The 16,437-nt window shown below is 41.1% G+C and overlaps 1 protein-coding gene across 1 annotated transcript in view; it reads left to right on the forward strand.

The window, feature by feature from the left end:
- Window positions 1-6,514: 6,514 nt before the first annotated feature.
- Window positions 6,515-16,437, forward strand: part of ADAMTS17 (ADAM metallopeptidase with thrombospondin type 1 motif, 17) — a 107,681-nt gene continuing 97,758 nt past the window's right edge. Inside the window, exon 1 of the mRNA XM_010085437.1 lies at window positions 6,515-6,672. Within this exon, the coding sequence (XP_010083739.1) occupies window positions 6,515-6,672 (158 nt within the window). The remainder of the gene's footprint in view (window positions 6,673-16,437) is intronic.

Genomic DNA, 16,437 nt, shown 5'->3' on the forward strand with positions numbered 1-16,437 from the left:
AAACATCACAGCTAGTGTTGTGAATATCAAGGAGAGATTTTATTTGTTAGTCTTTCAGGGTGTGTGTAATGAAAATCAAGAGATTCAGAAAGTAACTACCCCTTGTGTTTCAGCTATTTATTTTTCTTGCTGGGCTCTTGGGATTCTGACAGCAGTTGTGTATACTGGAAGTGACAGTGTTTTCAGAGTTACAAGGAAGACGAGATTTTATTGGGCACGACAGGACAACAGTCAGTCCCGTAGGGGAGGTGTCCAGCTACTCAGAACACGGCGTTCTGGGCAAGTGTGCTGCATCTCTGCAGGTCATGCTGGTTTGGAGGCAAGGAACAGAGCTTTATAGAGGTAATGTTGAAATTTGAAATAAGGTAGATTCACCAGAGTAAGAAGAGGATTCTGTGATGATGGACACAATTGCAACAAGTTAGCTAGGTACAGAAAGTCAGGGTCTGATGTGTGTTCTCAGAAGAAGTGGTGATTTCTTGTGTGATCTTAGCAGTTATTTGAATGTTGTGCCTTAGCTCGCTTTTCTGTAAAGCTGGTTTAGCACTTGCCAGTTTCTCAGTGAAGCAGGGACGAATATATATGGAGACTTGACACCAGTCTGAAAACTGTGCATGAAAACAAATGTGTGCTGTAGTTGGAGGAGTGAACCTCACATACCCTTAGCTAAAGGTTTCTTGGGATTCCCAGGAATCCAGATCATCATCTGCCTGCATGATGGCATGGGCTTACCAATGCTCAAAAAAGTTAGTGCAGGAAACTGATTCCTCTGCTACTTGCCTCCACCGGCTAAATGTAGGGGAGCTGTATACACAACACACCTGCCTGGATGGTATTCTAGTTTAAATTCTGCAGAATTACAAACTCCTTTTGAGGACTTTGACTGTTCCCTTGTTATCTGAGTGCCTACCCCGTCCTGGGTAAAGAGTTGTATTTGGACCAGTCCCATATTGCCTTGATATGGTTCAACCACCTCCCACCCTGGAGGGAATTTGGGCCCTCAACAGGCAATGGATGTTCTGCCACTCAACAAGGACAAGTGAATTGAACTAATTTCTTCCCTGAATTTGTTTTTGTCTCTTGTATGGCATCAAGAGAATGAGACGGACAATGGGTCATATTCTCTGTCCTTCAATTAAGTACAAACAGAGGAAAAGTGCCATCCCTACTGTTGTTGATTTCTTTCTCAGGCACATAGAGATTGAGCTTTTTTCATGTTTCGTATTCCCTTGAAGAGTAAAGGCATGCTTATGGGGAGACCCATTTGACATAGGCTATGGCTGCCTTCTTGCAGTGTCTGGGAGCCAGATCCATTGGGTGGTCCATGGCATCAGAAACTCTTCCTATATAAATACTTGAGTTCAAAATGTGACTAGCATTGGGTACAGCACTTGGTGTGATTGCTGACTTGTTTTTGTACCTGACTGTAGCTGTCTCCTGTGCACTGGGTGGTTGTACTATCATTCCTGTACTTGTGATTCATAATGAGTGTATTGTTTCCAGCGTGGTTTTCATTAAATACAGTGACAATGAAAATTACTGCTAAGGAAAACAGTTTCCATACATGAGTATTAAACTCTTAATGGAAACCATGTTGTTAGCGCAAGATTAACAGAAATTGGCATCTAGATGACTATGCAGCATTAAGCCAAATTAATCTGTGCCACTAAAATTGCATGTCTGGCTTTGAATTAGCACATTTTCATAAAGCGAAGGAACAGCTCACCCTGTTAGCTTCTTCTGGATGATCCCTGTAAACCAAACTCGGAACTGGTGGCTCAGTAGGACAGTGATGGTAGCAACCTGAGCCCCTCATGCTGGAGAGGGTCCCTCCATGGATTCTGTTCTTTCACATGGATACTGCTGATTGCTTGGGACTTCTATTTATTCAGCTGTAGAACAGGGATTGTGTGATTACCTATCTTGGAGGCAGTTTAGTGAGTTTAGTAGTTCTTCAATGTTTTTTTAAATTTTGGATCCTTTTATATGTAGGCTTTATAGAAAGGAAAAGTATTTTTCATTTTAAGTGTCATAAGCACTGAGAGATTCCCTTGGTGACTGACGGGATGTGTAAATACAGGCAGGGCATCTCTGTCAAACGTATCATTGCAATTGAACGGAAAGGCAGAACATGAATCATTTGTAGCGTTTCCTGAGTTTACTTATGTAGGATGTTAAGAGAGGCTACAGGGGTGTAATTGATGGCAATGTGTGAGCTGCACAAATTAAAAATCATGGGAGGATGAGAAAAACATCAGCTCAACACCAAACTAGTAACAGTGGGGAATGGGAGCTTTGCTCTGTGCATGTGGATATGCAGTGAGTCTCCATCTGTGCCAAGCAGACTTCAGGACTTCAAGTTTGGCTCCCTTCCCAACAGCAAATACATTGAGAAGAGGAAAGCCAGCCAAGTTTTAATCAAGTAAAAGTTCTGTATCCAGAGGTGGCTGGCAAAAGAAGAGATTAAAGTATTAGGAGTGCAATGAAAAGAAGACATTAGAGAGTTGAAAGCTGGAGTACCTGGATAAACCACTTGCTGAGTGAATATTCCACAGTCATCAGAAGGAAGCCCTGGGTGTTTTGGATAGGATGAAATGTGAAGCCATGCACCAGAACTTGTCTTCTTCCAGCTTTGGCTATGACTGTGGCAAGTATGTAATATCCTAATGCCTAGCTGAGCTGGTAGGATAAATGTAATCATTCCCCTTAGAGATATGGCTAGCAGAGGGCTCATTAGCTGGCAGAAAGGCCAACAGCTGCAAACTGTTTATGTATGACAACTTTTTGGATAAATCTGAGTTTACACAGTTGCCTGTGTCCTAAGGTTTGCTATGGAACTGTAGATAGCTTTGCGTGTTCAAACCCAAGCACAGAAGTTGTGGACTGTAATTATGCAATTTCCCCTGAGGGAAAGGAAAAAACCCTCACACTTGCTAATAAAAAGTAGTAATTGGCTTTCCTTTCCCTCTACCACTGATGCTCCTGCTTGACCTTTTTTGATATTAAAAATAGATTTGTGGTAATTGCTGGTAGTTAGTAGTGTATCTGGGAAGATAAGGACTTTTTGTCCCTGAAGAAAGCTACTGTCTGTGTATTTGCATGAGCACGTGTTAAGTGTTGGTTTGGTTTTTTTTTGTTTTTTTTTAAAAAAAAGGGTTCAACTTCCTTCTATATTTTTCATTTTCACACGCCTGTCTCCCAGACAGGGAGAAAAGCAAAATTACCAGTTAAGAGAAGTTCCTCTTATATCATTCCCATCCTAGTAGAACCACATAATGCCAGGATTTTCATGAACATGTCTGAATTAATGAAGTTTCTATTCCACTTCTGCAGACTTGAAAGGCTTAGATAAAAATCTGGACTTTTAAGAGGCAAACAACAGTTTCCATTAATCCCAATGAAGAAAATAAATCATATTAATGCAGCCAAGGCATTGTACTACTGTCATTGTCAGTTGAAGGTGTATTTTTCTCTGGCTGTCCATTAAGTGGATCATTGTATGGGGTTACAAAAAAGTTGCATTTGTCTCAACGGTTCAGGTATATTTAGTAAAGAACTGTATTATGTTTGCAGGTCAATAGCATATTTGCTATTTACATAAAATCTATTGGTCCAAAAGAAAATTATGGTCTTAGTTTGATAGAAATCATTTATTTCAAAAACATTTTTGAGGCAAACTTTTTCAAGCTTAAAATGTTACAGTTTGTTTTAACTGGCTTGGTGTTCCAGAATGACTCTTGTTGATAAGCACTCATCAGTTCATGAGCTGAGTTCATTTCATGTACTGCAAAGTTTTCTGCTGTCTGCTTTTCTAGGATTATGAGTTTCCCTACCCCAGTTCGCTTCTTTTCTTATAATGTCTGATCCCTGGGCTCCACTGCAAGAGGAGTCTTTAATAATTGTAATAAAAACCCTAATTTTAGATGACTACATTTTTAAATTGGTCATTGCAAATACCCTAAAATGACCACACAGGATTCACATTAAGCATTGAAAATAGCTAATAAAAATAAGGTGACTAAGAGTCTGTAACTGAGCAACAGTCACTTCTTTTTCAGCCACTGATGGATGTACAAGTCCTTAGTCATTAATTTGCCAGTTTTGAATAATGAGGCTTTTAGCACAGAGCAGTGTTATTGCCAGTCAGCTTCAGTGGGGATTAGAACCACTAAAAAAAAAAGACTTCAGAAGAATTACCATTTGGGGTAATGTATTTGACATGTTAATTGATATTTAACCTCTTTTAATATATTGACAGGACTCTAGACCATTTTGCTACACCATGTCTCCCAGACATGGAAATATTGCTCCCTTCCATCTCCAAGTGACCAAACATTGACTCAGCCTCATTTTATGAAATCTATCAGAAGGAAATGAGCATGAATCATTTCAAGCTAAACTGGCTTGCCTGATTGACCATGGAGCTTGAGATGCGATACTGTTTTGTTGCTTCTCAGTCAAAACCTCATGTGTCAGATACAACTGAGATATCTATTGACACTGGTTAAATGGCAGATAAAGGTGGAATAATCAGGTTTAGGAGTAGGAATAAAACAAACTGGGCAAGCTCATGAGTCAAGGTGAACTCAACAGCCCTCACTAGTTTTCCTCTCTCCCAGCTGGGGATCAGGACTACCAGCAGCCAGTGGGCCATCACAGTTGTGTCTCCTGTGACAACACCCTATACTCCAGTGGAGAGGCAGCTGTGGAGTGGATTAGCTATTTGGCATGAAGCATCCTTCCTCCCAAGTACCCTGTTTCATATGCACATGCTGGGAGAGGATTTAAGAACTCAAAAATGCACAAAGGCACAAATCTAAAGAAGCAGAGGATTGGCTGAGTCACCTAATTGTTTCTTTTAATCTCTAGTTTCTGTGACTCAAATATTCAATTTTTGCTTCCCTTTAACCAAAATCTGGCAGTTCCTCTTGATCTCAGACCTTCTGCTATTGGTTTTACAATAAAGTAACATTTTCCCAAACAGTATTTTTCCTTCTGCCAAAAGTATTCCCAGAAATTGCTGATCCCAAGTACAGTTGGAAGCAGAAGACTGTGATTGGTAAAGGTATTATTAAGTCACTATAAGGGTGCATGGTAGCAGATATAAATCAAGAAAAATTCTACTTCCCTTTCAGAAATCAACCAGGAATGTTTTGTGACATTTAAAGGAAACAGAAGACGTGTTCATAGCCCAAGACACACTACAGACACACAGAGCTGAGATTCTGTTCTATAACCCATTCATTAGCCATCAGGTGTGTGGACTGAGGTTGCAATCTCTTTCTCCAAGTAACATCTTACTTCCTGAGCAATTCCTTGACATCCTTATGACTCTTCTGCGAGTAAAAAGCAAGTCAGTTTAAAAAGAGTGCTGAAATCCAGCCTTCTATGGTCATTGATTTAAAAAGATAAAATCTTGGTTTCATTTTGTGCATGTGGTATGATCTGGCCTTCCACAGTCAGCACTTTTAAAGTAAGCAAATGTTAGTGTCTGATTTCTGCACTGCCTTCACTCTCTGCTGCTAGTTCTGAATTCACAGGCTATTGCCCATCCCTTCATTCCATCCAGAGACCCCCTGGCAACAAATATCCATGTCCATATTGTTGTCAAAACTCATAAAAACAGAACTGGACTTCTTCTAGGTGTAAAGTTTTACACCATTTGCATCCTGATGAACACAGCTTTGTCAGCTCTAACAGACGGGGGAAAAAAAAAAAGGGATCATGTCTCTATTGCATGGTTGTGGTCTACTCGTTAAAGGCACCTAGATCCCAGCTACCCCTCTGAGAACAGGATTATAGCGAGGAAATAGATTTTTTTGTTTTTTGTTAAATATAAGCAAATATATCTGCTGTGAAAAAACTGAAAGACACTTCCTGCAGGGGACAGTCTGGATGCAGGAAGGGCATATGAGGACTCTTGTTTTACCATAGCAGAAGTTTCATGCCATGATTTCTGAACTCCTTTTGAACTTCAGCCTACAGTCATTTGTGCTGCCCACACAAACAGGCCTAGAGAGTACTGACCAAATCCTAAACCCCACTAAGTCATAGAAGACTTCTGCCACCTACATTGGCTTTTTAACTCACCATCAGGAGTTTGCCAGCTTTTCCGACTCTGCCATTCTTGCTTTATTTAAGAAAATAAGGGAAAATGTAAGATCTTTTTAGAGAACGTCTCTTATGTTATATTCCTGCTCCCCAACTTTATTATGAAAATGGTGAGAATTCAATTTAAATACTTGGTAAGGCTACTTCACTGCATCTTCATTGTAGTAGGGGGCATTAAGAGAAAAGCTTAGATGAATTCTTGAGTCAGTGAAATATTCCAGTGAAAACAGTGAAGGTGAGTGTGTTTAACTTCTTTCCTATCTGACAGAATTCTGGACTGATGTTTTAATAGGATGATGAACAAACTACTCACATGATTCTTTGTGCAGACTGCTCTAATATTTTCCATACTGGGCGCATTTTTAGTCACTTTGTTTGAATTACTGCTGTATGTTTTGAGTGAATGAGCTGCTTCATTGATTCTGATGGGAACATTCTCTGTGTTTCTGTTGCAGGAATTGCTTACCTGGGAGGTGTCTGCAGTGCCAAGAGAAAGTGTGTTCTTGCTGAAGACAACGGTCTCAATCTGGCATTTACAATTGCACATGAACTTGGGCACAAGTAAGAACTTGTCCTTCTGTTTCTTTCTTTACTGATGCCACTGTAGCATACTTCTGTTTAAAGCCATACAAATGCAATGAGTAGTGTGGCATGTTTGTTATGATGTTGTAAATCTAGCAGATTGAAAAATAACTTAATTTTTGGAGGCTTATGTAAATATTCATATTGTAAATACGTATTAATTATGTAAATATTCATTTCAGCACACATAAATCTCTCTATTCGATCCTCCCCTATTTTCCACTCTGTGTTTTGATTTTGAGTAGCACAAAGATTGATGGTAGTATCTAGAGACAAATTCTGCTTTTGTTTACAGTGTAGCATAGGTCCACAAAAATAACATCAACTTCAAAATCTTTGAACTTGCTAAATCTCTGAAGTTCAGATGTCTGTGTCAAGGATTTTATTAGTTAAATACTTTGGTAATGGTTTCATCTCTGCATGTGAAGTAATCTACTGTGGCTGAAATAGTAAACATCAGTATTTTGGAAATGTCCTTAAGCAGTATTATTTGATCAACAGAGAGAAATAGTGTAACTTGATTTATCAGCTCAATCACAGCTAACTAACACACTTTGAATACTGACTGGAAAAAACAGCAAAGAATGTGATAATTCCTAGTCAGACAGAAATTTGCAGAATGAGATTATTGGGTACTTTCTGCAGGTGACTTTGAAGACTTTTTAAAGCTGCCTGTAAATATCTCATGGACAGAAGAAAACAAAATTGACTGGAGGAGTCACCTTCATCATCTTAGTGCAGTTAATGAGTTAACCCAAAGGTCAGCGTCCGCTTTCACTGCTTTCCAGGCCAAGTGTAATGTGCACTTACTCATAATACTTACGAGCTTTTTTCCCTTTCCATTGACATCTCTCTGGTTGCACTGTGTCACAGTTAGCCTGTGTAAGATATAGAATTAGACCAGGAACAAATTTACACAGAGGCAAAGGCTGTACCTATGGGATTTTCAAGTGTTCCTTCCTTTAGCCTCTCTGGATGGAAGGTGGGAAATTCCGCCATCGTTCCTTTAGTAAGAAGCTGTGCGTAAGTTTTGTCTGTACCCTTCTGGACTCCTATTGTTTATGTGTCTGTTGTATCCTCCTTTCCTACAGTAACGAGTATTTGACAGCTAACTCAGAGCCAACGTATCGTGTTCAGATTCTGGCCAATCTCATTCCATGACAAATAAATATTTTATGGCAATGCATTTCAAAGTTGCGTGGAGAATATTTAGGTTACTACCAAAAATGACAAGATGAAAATTAATCTCCTCTTCACCCTGCAGTGACACCAATGCAGCTGAGCCAAACCGAGGGTGGTTTCAGCAGAAATGAAGGACATTTGGTTTTGGTTTTATTTAAATTGCATGCCAAGATGTTAAACTGAGCCTAAACTTAATAACAAATTAACCTGTGGGTAATGTTAAGGGAAATTCAGCACTCATCTTTGGATGGGCCAAGAGCGGGAGGGAAAAATACTTGAGCAGCAGAAAATCCAGCTGTGTGAAAGAGTGAGACTGGTCTGCCCTGGTGTTTGCCAACTTTCCCAGCAGAGCTGTCAAGCTTCCTTCTAATAATGCCTTGCACAAAATCCACAACATAAATAGGGGATGTAATGCTTTCGGATGCAGCGCTCCATCTTTGCAGAAAATAGCAAACTCCATTTTCTTTTCTGAGCGCAATTTTGGTGGTAAGACCATAATGTCATTTCTCTGCTGGTTTTCTTTTTTTGTCTCCATCTTGGAAAACTATTTCAAGAGGTGGGTTTGAGATGACTGAAGGGATTGACAGTGGGCGGCTTGGGTTCAGTACCCTGGAGGACTTGGACAGTGAGTGTGTTGTTGTGCAGAGAATCTTCTTCAGCAGAGTCATAGATCCAATTGTGGGGAGAGATGGAGACCTTAAATGAAGACTGAAGGTGAAGAAAGAAAAATTATAAAAGAGACTGTATTTTTTAACAGAAGTGCCTCATGAGCCACGTTGCTGAGAAAGAGGAAACTAGAAGAGGCTCAGGCAAGAGACACTGGGAAGAGCATTTGAGCACTGGATGGGCTTGGAGGATCTGTAAGAGCCAGCCTAGGGGTCTAAGGTGTCTGGGTCTGGGCAATGTAGATCTGAGAAGGCAAGTGAGCTAGAAAGGCTCCAAGTGAAGGAGCTAGCTGGGTTAGGTTAGACAGGCTGCTGGCAGGATTCTGCTGTCCCAGGTGTTTCAGGGTCATGTTCCAGGTTAGCCTGTTTCACAATGAGTTGCAATTCTGTGTCACACAGAGGAGCAAGCCCTCCATTCTGCCCCCTCTTCCTTTGCTTAAGCCCAGCCATAAGCATGTGTAATCAAAGCCCAGTGTGCCAGATCAAAACAGAGGGGAAAAAATGCCATCTGTCTATCTGTCTCTCATCACCTAACCTGAGCATCAAAATCATCCCTCTCTACTGTTGTCCACTAGTGTCCTAGTTACTTCTTTCAAAGTCTGGTCAATTTGCTGGTGTCTTCCTGTCCTTGAAGTCAAGAGGAGTCTTTTTGTTGACCTTACTAGGTGTCAGACTTCTCCTTATTTGTCTGGTTTTGAACTGCAATGGGATGCTCTGGTCAGTCCTGCTTCAGCATGTCTTGTGCAAACAGAAGGATTGTTTGCACCCTTTACCTACAAACTTGTCGTTTTAAAGTGACTGTGAAAGGCAAGGAAACACATTGCAGAGATGAAGATGAAGGTGACATAAACTTCAGGTTTAAACATGAAAACCAAGAAAAACTAGGTGCAACTTTCTTAATTAGGAAAAAAAAATCCATTCAAAACTGATATCCATATTGGCAAAAATAAATTTTGGAGACCCATGGTTGTGAGCTTTATTGAAGGCTGATTTCCTTATGAGTGTAGAAAAGCTGAGATTTATTACTTCTTGCCCTAAGACTAGGAAATGTCTTTGGAGATCACAAGCCCAGTTTGGCATACACAGATAGTTTCTGATGTAGACTTTGGAAAAAGTGAATGGATTACTAATTGATGTGTCAGATTCCTAATCTGCCACTAATGTCATTTGGACTCACTGCAAAAAATACTATTACGGACAGCTGCACTGTGAAAACATGGAGACATCATTAAATAGGTCTATTAGCGTGGTGCTCATAGGTCCTATAAAAGTTCATCTTCAGGTTTAACCTATGGAGTTGTTGTTTGATGATGGGGTGAGTGATATCTTTGATATCTTTTATCTGATGTATTTATATCTTCAAATCTGGAGCGATAATTTTGGTCCATGGACACAAAAGGAGCATCCATTTGTATTTAGATACAATTTTTCCCACAAAGGAAGGAGAGGAGAAGAGCAGAAGAATTTTGCAGTGACAAAAGGGCAACAGGCAGGGTAGGGACCACTGAATATGAGATGAGGCTGCAAATCGTAAACTTCCTACCATAGAAGACAGGACCCTCAGCAAGCCTCATTCTTTCATTCAGCATGGTCAGTAGTGGATAGCTTTTAAAGTAACATGCTTTAATGTAACCACAGTTAGTTGGGTTTTATCCAGGGATTGTCGGGTGGAGTACTGTGTTCTGAACTATACAAAAGGGAGGAAACAGATCACAGTGGTCCCTGAAGTCTTAAAAAGTGTAAGTCCAAGGTCTCCATATTATAAACGGCTTAATATGCTGGATGCTTTCTTTCTTCAGACTAATAGGGCAACTCCATCAGAAAGAGCTTGAAAATGCCCTTCTGTTGTCAGCAGGATCCTGAATGGTGCTTCCCACTTCCTCCATGAACTGCACCAGTGTGAAGTTGATCTGAGAGTCATACCCCAGACCACCCTGAACAACAGTGACTTTTAGAAAAATAGTGTCACTTCCCCCTCCCCTCATTCTCTTTTTGCCTACAGCAGTGACATTCATACCATTTTCAAGTCATTCTCCAAAGAAAAAGGCAAATAAATTTTTTAAACAAAAGCTGGGATTCATCCTTATGTCCATTATGCCGTAAATGAAGCGGGTGAGCTGTAGCCAGTGGTTTTTCAGGACAACAACGCCAGCTTTGTTGCCATTCCTGTTGCTTTCAACAGCCTTGGCTTTCCTGTTGTGGGAGGGGGGACAGGCTTGGATGGGGAGGGAAGATTCCCATTCATGAGCTAGCGGAACCTGGCACTGCCTAGATGGTGAGAGAATAGCTGGAGGTGGTATGGCTGGAAGCCACGCCGTGTCAGATGCCCCTAAGAAAGTGAATCAAAATCAACTGACAATAAGCAAGATGCAGTCTGTTGCCAACAGTCTGAAACCGCATGGCCTCAAACTTGGAAGCTGAAACAGATGAGGACAAAAATGAGTCCAAAGGTAAAAAGCCTATAGTGCACAAACCAAACAGCTCTGGATTTGGAATCAGCCAAGAGTTTAGAACTGGCAGGTCTCTGTCCAGTAGGATTGTCTGCTTTAGATGTTAAGTACTGATAGTTGTAGCTTGGTTAAAATGACTTTAGGGCGCATAATTATTTGCTGCATAATTAACTATGGCCTTTCTAGTGTGTCTCAAACAGTAGTGGTGTTGCCCTTAAGGGGAAGGCACTCTCTGAGTGTTCCTTTTGTGGCCTAATAATGTGTGCTAATAGAATTGTGAATAAACTTACCTCCCTTAGCTGTCTAGTGCAGCACCCAGCAGAGAGATTCTGTCATGCAAATAGTTGTAAGGCAGGATATGAAAATATTGCAGGCTGAAGGGGAACGTGTCTTAAGCAGATCCAAAAGGTGCAGAATAACGTCCTGTGACAACTTACACTGGCAAAGCCAGGTCAGTGTGGTGCGGACATGCAAGCTAAATTCTTAAGAACCGATCAGGAAATTAACAGTCCTCCTTCTCGCCTGCCCTGCAGTTTATAAAGATTTGGTCGTAATGCATTTTAAAAATGAAAAGTTTCATGTGGAAGCTGAGGACCACCAGAGGAAATGGGACACAGACCTGAGCAGACAGGTAATGCTGCAGAGCGCACACTGAGCTGATGTAAAACTGTTCTGTGATTCCAGTCAGCCCAGTGCCGGCAGCAATGGAACCAGCTGACCAAATCATCGTAGTGGTGCAGGGGGAGTGTTTCTGGAAATTATATAAAAATGGAGCGACCTTTGCTACAAATTCTCTCATTTTATCCTGGGAGTATAAAATTTAGGTGCAGGATGTGGGAGCAGAGAAGCTGTTTTGAAAGGAAAAAACCCAAACAACCCTCTCTGTCTTTTTTAGAGCAGCTCACCATGGTTTAGCCTTGAACACATGGCTCTGCTGATGTAGGCAGCTGAGTGTAGTTTATATCCTGAGTGACTTTTAAACATTAACCCTATTTTGTAGAAAAGCTCCCATCTGGGCTTCTTGTGCTACTCTGTGTTGCTCTTGTGACCATCTGCATTGTAATGACGGCAAATGCAAGGATTTCTTCATAGCATTTGTAAAGAGCTGTTTCTTAGAAATATGAGCAAAACAACCAGTAGGATCCTAGAGTGTTATGGTGCTGACAGCGAGATCAGTCACAGAAAAGAAGGCAGACCTTGCAGCTGCTGTTTGAAGTGCAGCAGAAGCATGAGTTAGTCCCACATTTATTAGGCAGGTTTTGCCTGACCTGGATTTCTCTGGAATGTTTTTCTTCATTGCTATTGCAAAAGTACACCAATTAATTGCCAGGAAGCAATCTGTCCCCAGATTACTTCTTACCTCCCAAAAGGCATTAAAACCAAAATTACTAAAGTTGCAGAATCAAACACATAGAAGCATCAAAGTATCAGTTTCTGGGTTATCTGGTCAACTTCAATTCTAACTCTAGTCCTTCTGTCATGCCAATGAGGCCAAACTTCTACACATAGGGTAATATTTCAGCATGTAGTTAAAGACTCTAGTTTAACATGTGCCCACAGACTAGAGAGAGACCTTGCAAAGAGTTGCCTGTCCTGTGGGCTGCAGGGTAGTATCCATTTACGTGATGGCTCAGGGCTCTTGCGCCTGGATATACCTCTCCAATGGTGATGCTGGCAGTTTGGATGTAGATTCTTCCTTGTGGTGGAGAGCTGTGGTGCAGTTCCCTCTGTCCCTTTGTCAAACCCAGTGTGGCTGTTTTGACCATGCCACAAAAGACAATGTGTTGGAACCCACTTGTCTGCATTTGTAGGGGTTGGAAATCAAGGTCAGTTGGATCCCAAGGAGGGCTGGAGCCAGAGGCAATCCCATGCAAACTTCAGCAAGCTCAGGTACTGGTCACAGTGTTGCTGCACCAAGACTTCCTGAGCAGCTGGGTAGTTTGATCCTGGCAGTGACTGCCCCAGCTATATTCTACTGGTGCCAGCACTCTCCATTTTAAATCTCACAGGAGTATGTCGCTGTTCCAGTATATTGCAGTCGCAGGATTCCTGGGAGTGACTGACTGCCATGTAGACATACCCTGAGGCTGGCCAAAAATGCTGGCAACAGTCCGTACCCACCCTGGAGTTGCTAATTTTATTTTCTGCCATTTGTGTTGTAAATCTGTTGCGGAATGTCTCTCTCTGTTCCCAGGCTCCCTTTTCTTGTTCCCCTTCTCCCAGGTTTCATTCTTCTTCCACAGATAATTGCAAGCACATTTTCACAGTTAAGTTGCCCTTCTCTGTACAAGTCCAAAAGGACATAATGCAGCACTGCTTGTTTCGTCATATATGTTTGTACATCAGAATTGGTATGATCTGGTTGAAGCAATTATTTAGTAACACATTCTGGTTTTGAGAGACAACTAGGTATAGCCTGAAATTTCAGGAGATGCTTCTTCCACTTTTGGTAACACACTGAAGGATCTGTTTTAGAGAAAAAGAAAAAAATTATTTCTTGATATTAGTAGCTTGATAATAGCTTTCTGAAAACTCTGTCCTAAGTTAGTCAAAAGGATTCAGAGATCACAGACAGTTATAGATCTAAACATATGTTAATAAAAAAAATTAAATGGAGACTTCTGCAAGCATGGATAGTTTGACATGAGGAAGAGGGTAGTAATGGAGCTGCACAGAAGGTGTGTTTGCCCAGCGTAATACAATACCTGATACCTGGATAAGTTAATTTAAATCCCAGAAGCAGAATATTAACCTTGTCTGGGCAAGTTGTTTTTGCAGTGACAAGTGGATATCACACAGAGAAAAATCACATAAAGAAAATCACATACAGAAATCACATAGAGAAAAAGAAGACTGGGAAGCAGGATTGGAGAGGTTTGAGTAGTATCATGTGCCAGCATCTGGATAACAAACCTGGTTTTGGGTAGGGTGTTTTATGTAAAACAGCAATATATTTACAGGTGCGGTTACTGAACCTGCCACACCTAGCATGGTGGTGGGGTACCTTCCCTCTGTCATGCGTATCTTTCCTCACCCTTGTATCTTCCAAGTTCGATAGTTTATTTACGGTATTGGAGTGCAACTGCATTGGAACTGAGCGTGGGAATGTCCACCTCCCATTGCTTTCTGGACTCCTGTGGCAAGCATTAGTGTGGTTTTGGGCAAGGGTTTCTATGGTTTTACTCTATGCTTTGTGAAGGATGCCTGTGTAATCCCTAGTGAAGCAATGTTCTCTTGCATTCCCTCTAATTTCTTTGCTTTTGAGCGTCTTGTACAGCTTTAGCTTCATAAAACTGCACCAAACAGGCAAATGACAGTCATTTAGAAAGTCTCAGACAACACAATTTTCGTTTAATCAATAGCTTTGTGGCTTTGCAAGCTGTGTCTTTCTTCCTGAAGACTTATTTTGCTGGTAAGCTGAGGCCACGTTAAATAGCTGGGCTGTAATGATTTGGCAAATCTTGCATATGCTTACTGCTACAAGGGTTCTGGTTTCATACTTCATTGGCTTTGCTGGCAACAGCCTTGAGCACCCTGTGACCCAAACCATAGGAACAGTACCAGTCCCTATTGTGCAACCTCTCCAGTACACACCAACACAGGAAATATGAGGTTTGTGAGTGCCATTTACCAAACAATCATTTGTTTTTATACACAGGCAGCAATCTAGCTGACGTCTTTACTTTTCCATTAGCAGTTGGGTTCCAATAGCCTGTAACCCGTGCTATCTGCCTGGCCTGCTAAGTTCCACAGGTTCCAGGTGAAAATTACTGCTGAGCTGAGGAAGATGATAAATCCCAGACTGTTGCTTGGAAAATCCTTTGGTAGTAACTCAGTAGCAGCAATGCCTGTGGAAATGTTGCCTCTAAAAGTGTGGTTCCCTTTACCGTTATGTCAGTGGAAGGCTGCACTGCAGTGGAAAAAGGTTGGCTGTCTCTTGGTCCAACAGTTGTTGGGGAATAAAATTCAGCAAAAAGAGTTTACTAGACAAACGAAATAAACAAGCCTTCTTTGTTCTCGCAGATCCCTTTCCATTTGCAAAATCCTCTCTGCATCAGAATCTGGGCCTCTTTCCATTGCTGAATCCAACCCAGCAGGGAGTTTTGTCATCCATGTCTTTACTTGAACCCCAGCTTCCAAAAAAGAAAAGAATAATCCACAATTTTCTCGGTTTTCTGCTTCTATTTTTGTTTAGGTAAAACAAATCAAAGCAAAAGGAGTCTGATGATAATGGTTTGTTCTCACTGTGTCATCTTGAAAAGTTTCCTTCCTGCTGGGCTCTAATTAGCTCAGGGTGTTGATCCTTAAATATTAATATGTTTTCTGCTCCAAAGTCCACTGAGACACTCATTTGGTGTGCTATATCTTATCCACAGAAGGGACAATTTGACCTTTCAGAATTTTCTGATGTGTGAACTCTGGTAGGCGACTCTCATCTGCCTGTGAGGGTCCGAAGCCTGCCTGTGTCTTCCACCTGCTGCCAGCTGGGCTCTCTTCCTGCCACCCTGCTCTTTGCCGGCATCACTCCAGAGATAGCTAATGAAGTGGCAGGTTTCTAATCTGGTGTTTAAAATATTCATTTAGATTATACGTGTTAAAATTAGAGAAGGGATAAAGAAATATTCTCTAGAAACAGTTTGCTTCTTAATTTAGGTAGTCTTAGGAAAAGTATATTTCCTTCAAAGGTTAAGCACGGCTTCCTTTCTTCCTGTTGAAAACACAACCACAAGCGTCTTCCAATGGGTAAGTTCTTTCCTGTCTAGTGCTTCCTTTATCTCAAGTAAAGCTGCTTGCTGTGTAACACGGGATAGATTTAGCCCAAGGGGGCAGGACTCTTCCCTAGTATCGATCGTGAGCCACCATGGTCATCAATGGTCAATTTTTGATGAAAATGCAGATTGCCTGGGTTTACTAGCTTTAAAGTAATGTGGCAAACTGGTTTTTCCTACAAGAGCATTATAGTAATGACTTTGTCTTCTGTTTTTCTGTTTGTGTGCACAAACATCAACTCCCATTGTCTTAAGTGTCATCCTCTCCAGTGCGTATATTTTTTTACCTCTTTCTCCATTATTTCACTCTGTTACTGACACCTTTTCAATACTAATCCAGATATGATCCTGAGGCTTCTCTCCATTCAGAGAAAAAAACCAACTTGTTTGTGTAGAAAAATGTTTATACCTTAAGTACTACAATACATACCTGCAGCTCATTCTGAAATTTTTAAGGTGTTTGTCGAAGTAACCTTACCAGGTTTGCGAAATGCATTATTGCAGGCAGCACCTCTGACTCTGATGAACAGAAGCACATGGGAAAAACTCCTACGTGGCCTCCAGAAAGCTGTCATCACTTAAGTGACTTGCATGCTGCACCTCTTATCAGCTAAAGACCCTCTAAAGAAATATCTCTTCTTGAAGATAACAGACATTTTTGTTTCTCTGTAATTTGTC

Source organism: Pterocles gutturalis, unplaced genomic scaffold (genome assembly GCF_000699245.1).
Source record: "Pterocles gutturalis isolate BGI_N339 unplaced genomic scaffold, ASM69924v1 scaffold450, whole genome shotgun sequence".
Taxonomy (NCBI): Eukaryota; Metazoa; Chordata; class Aves; order Pterocliformes; family Pteroclidae; genus Pterocles; species Pterocles gutturalis.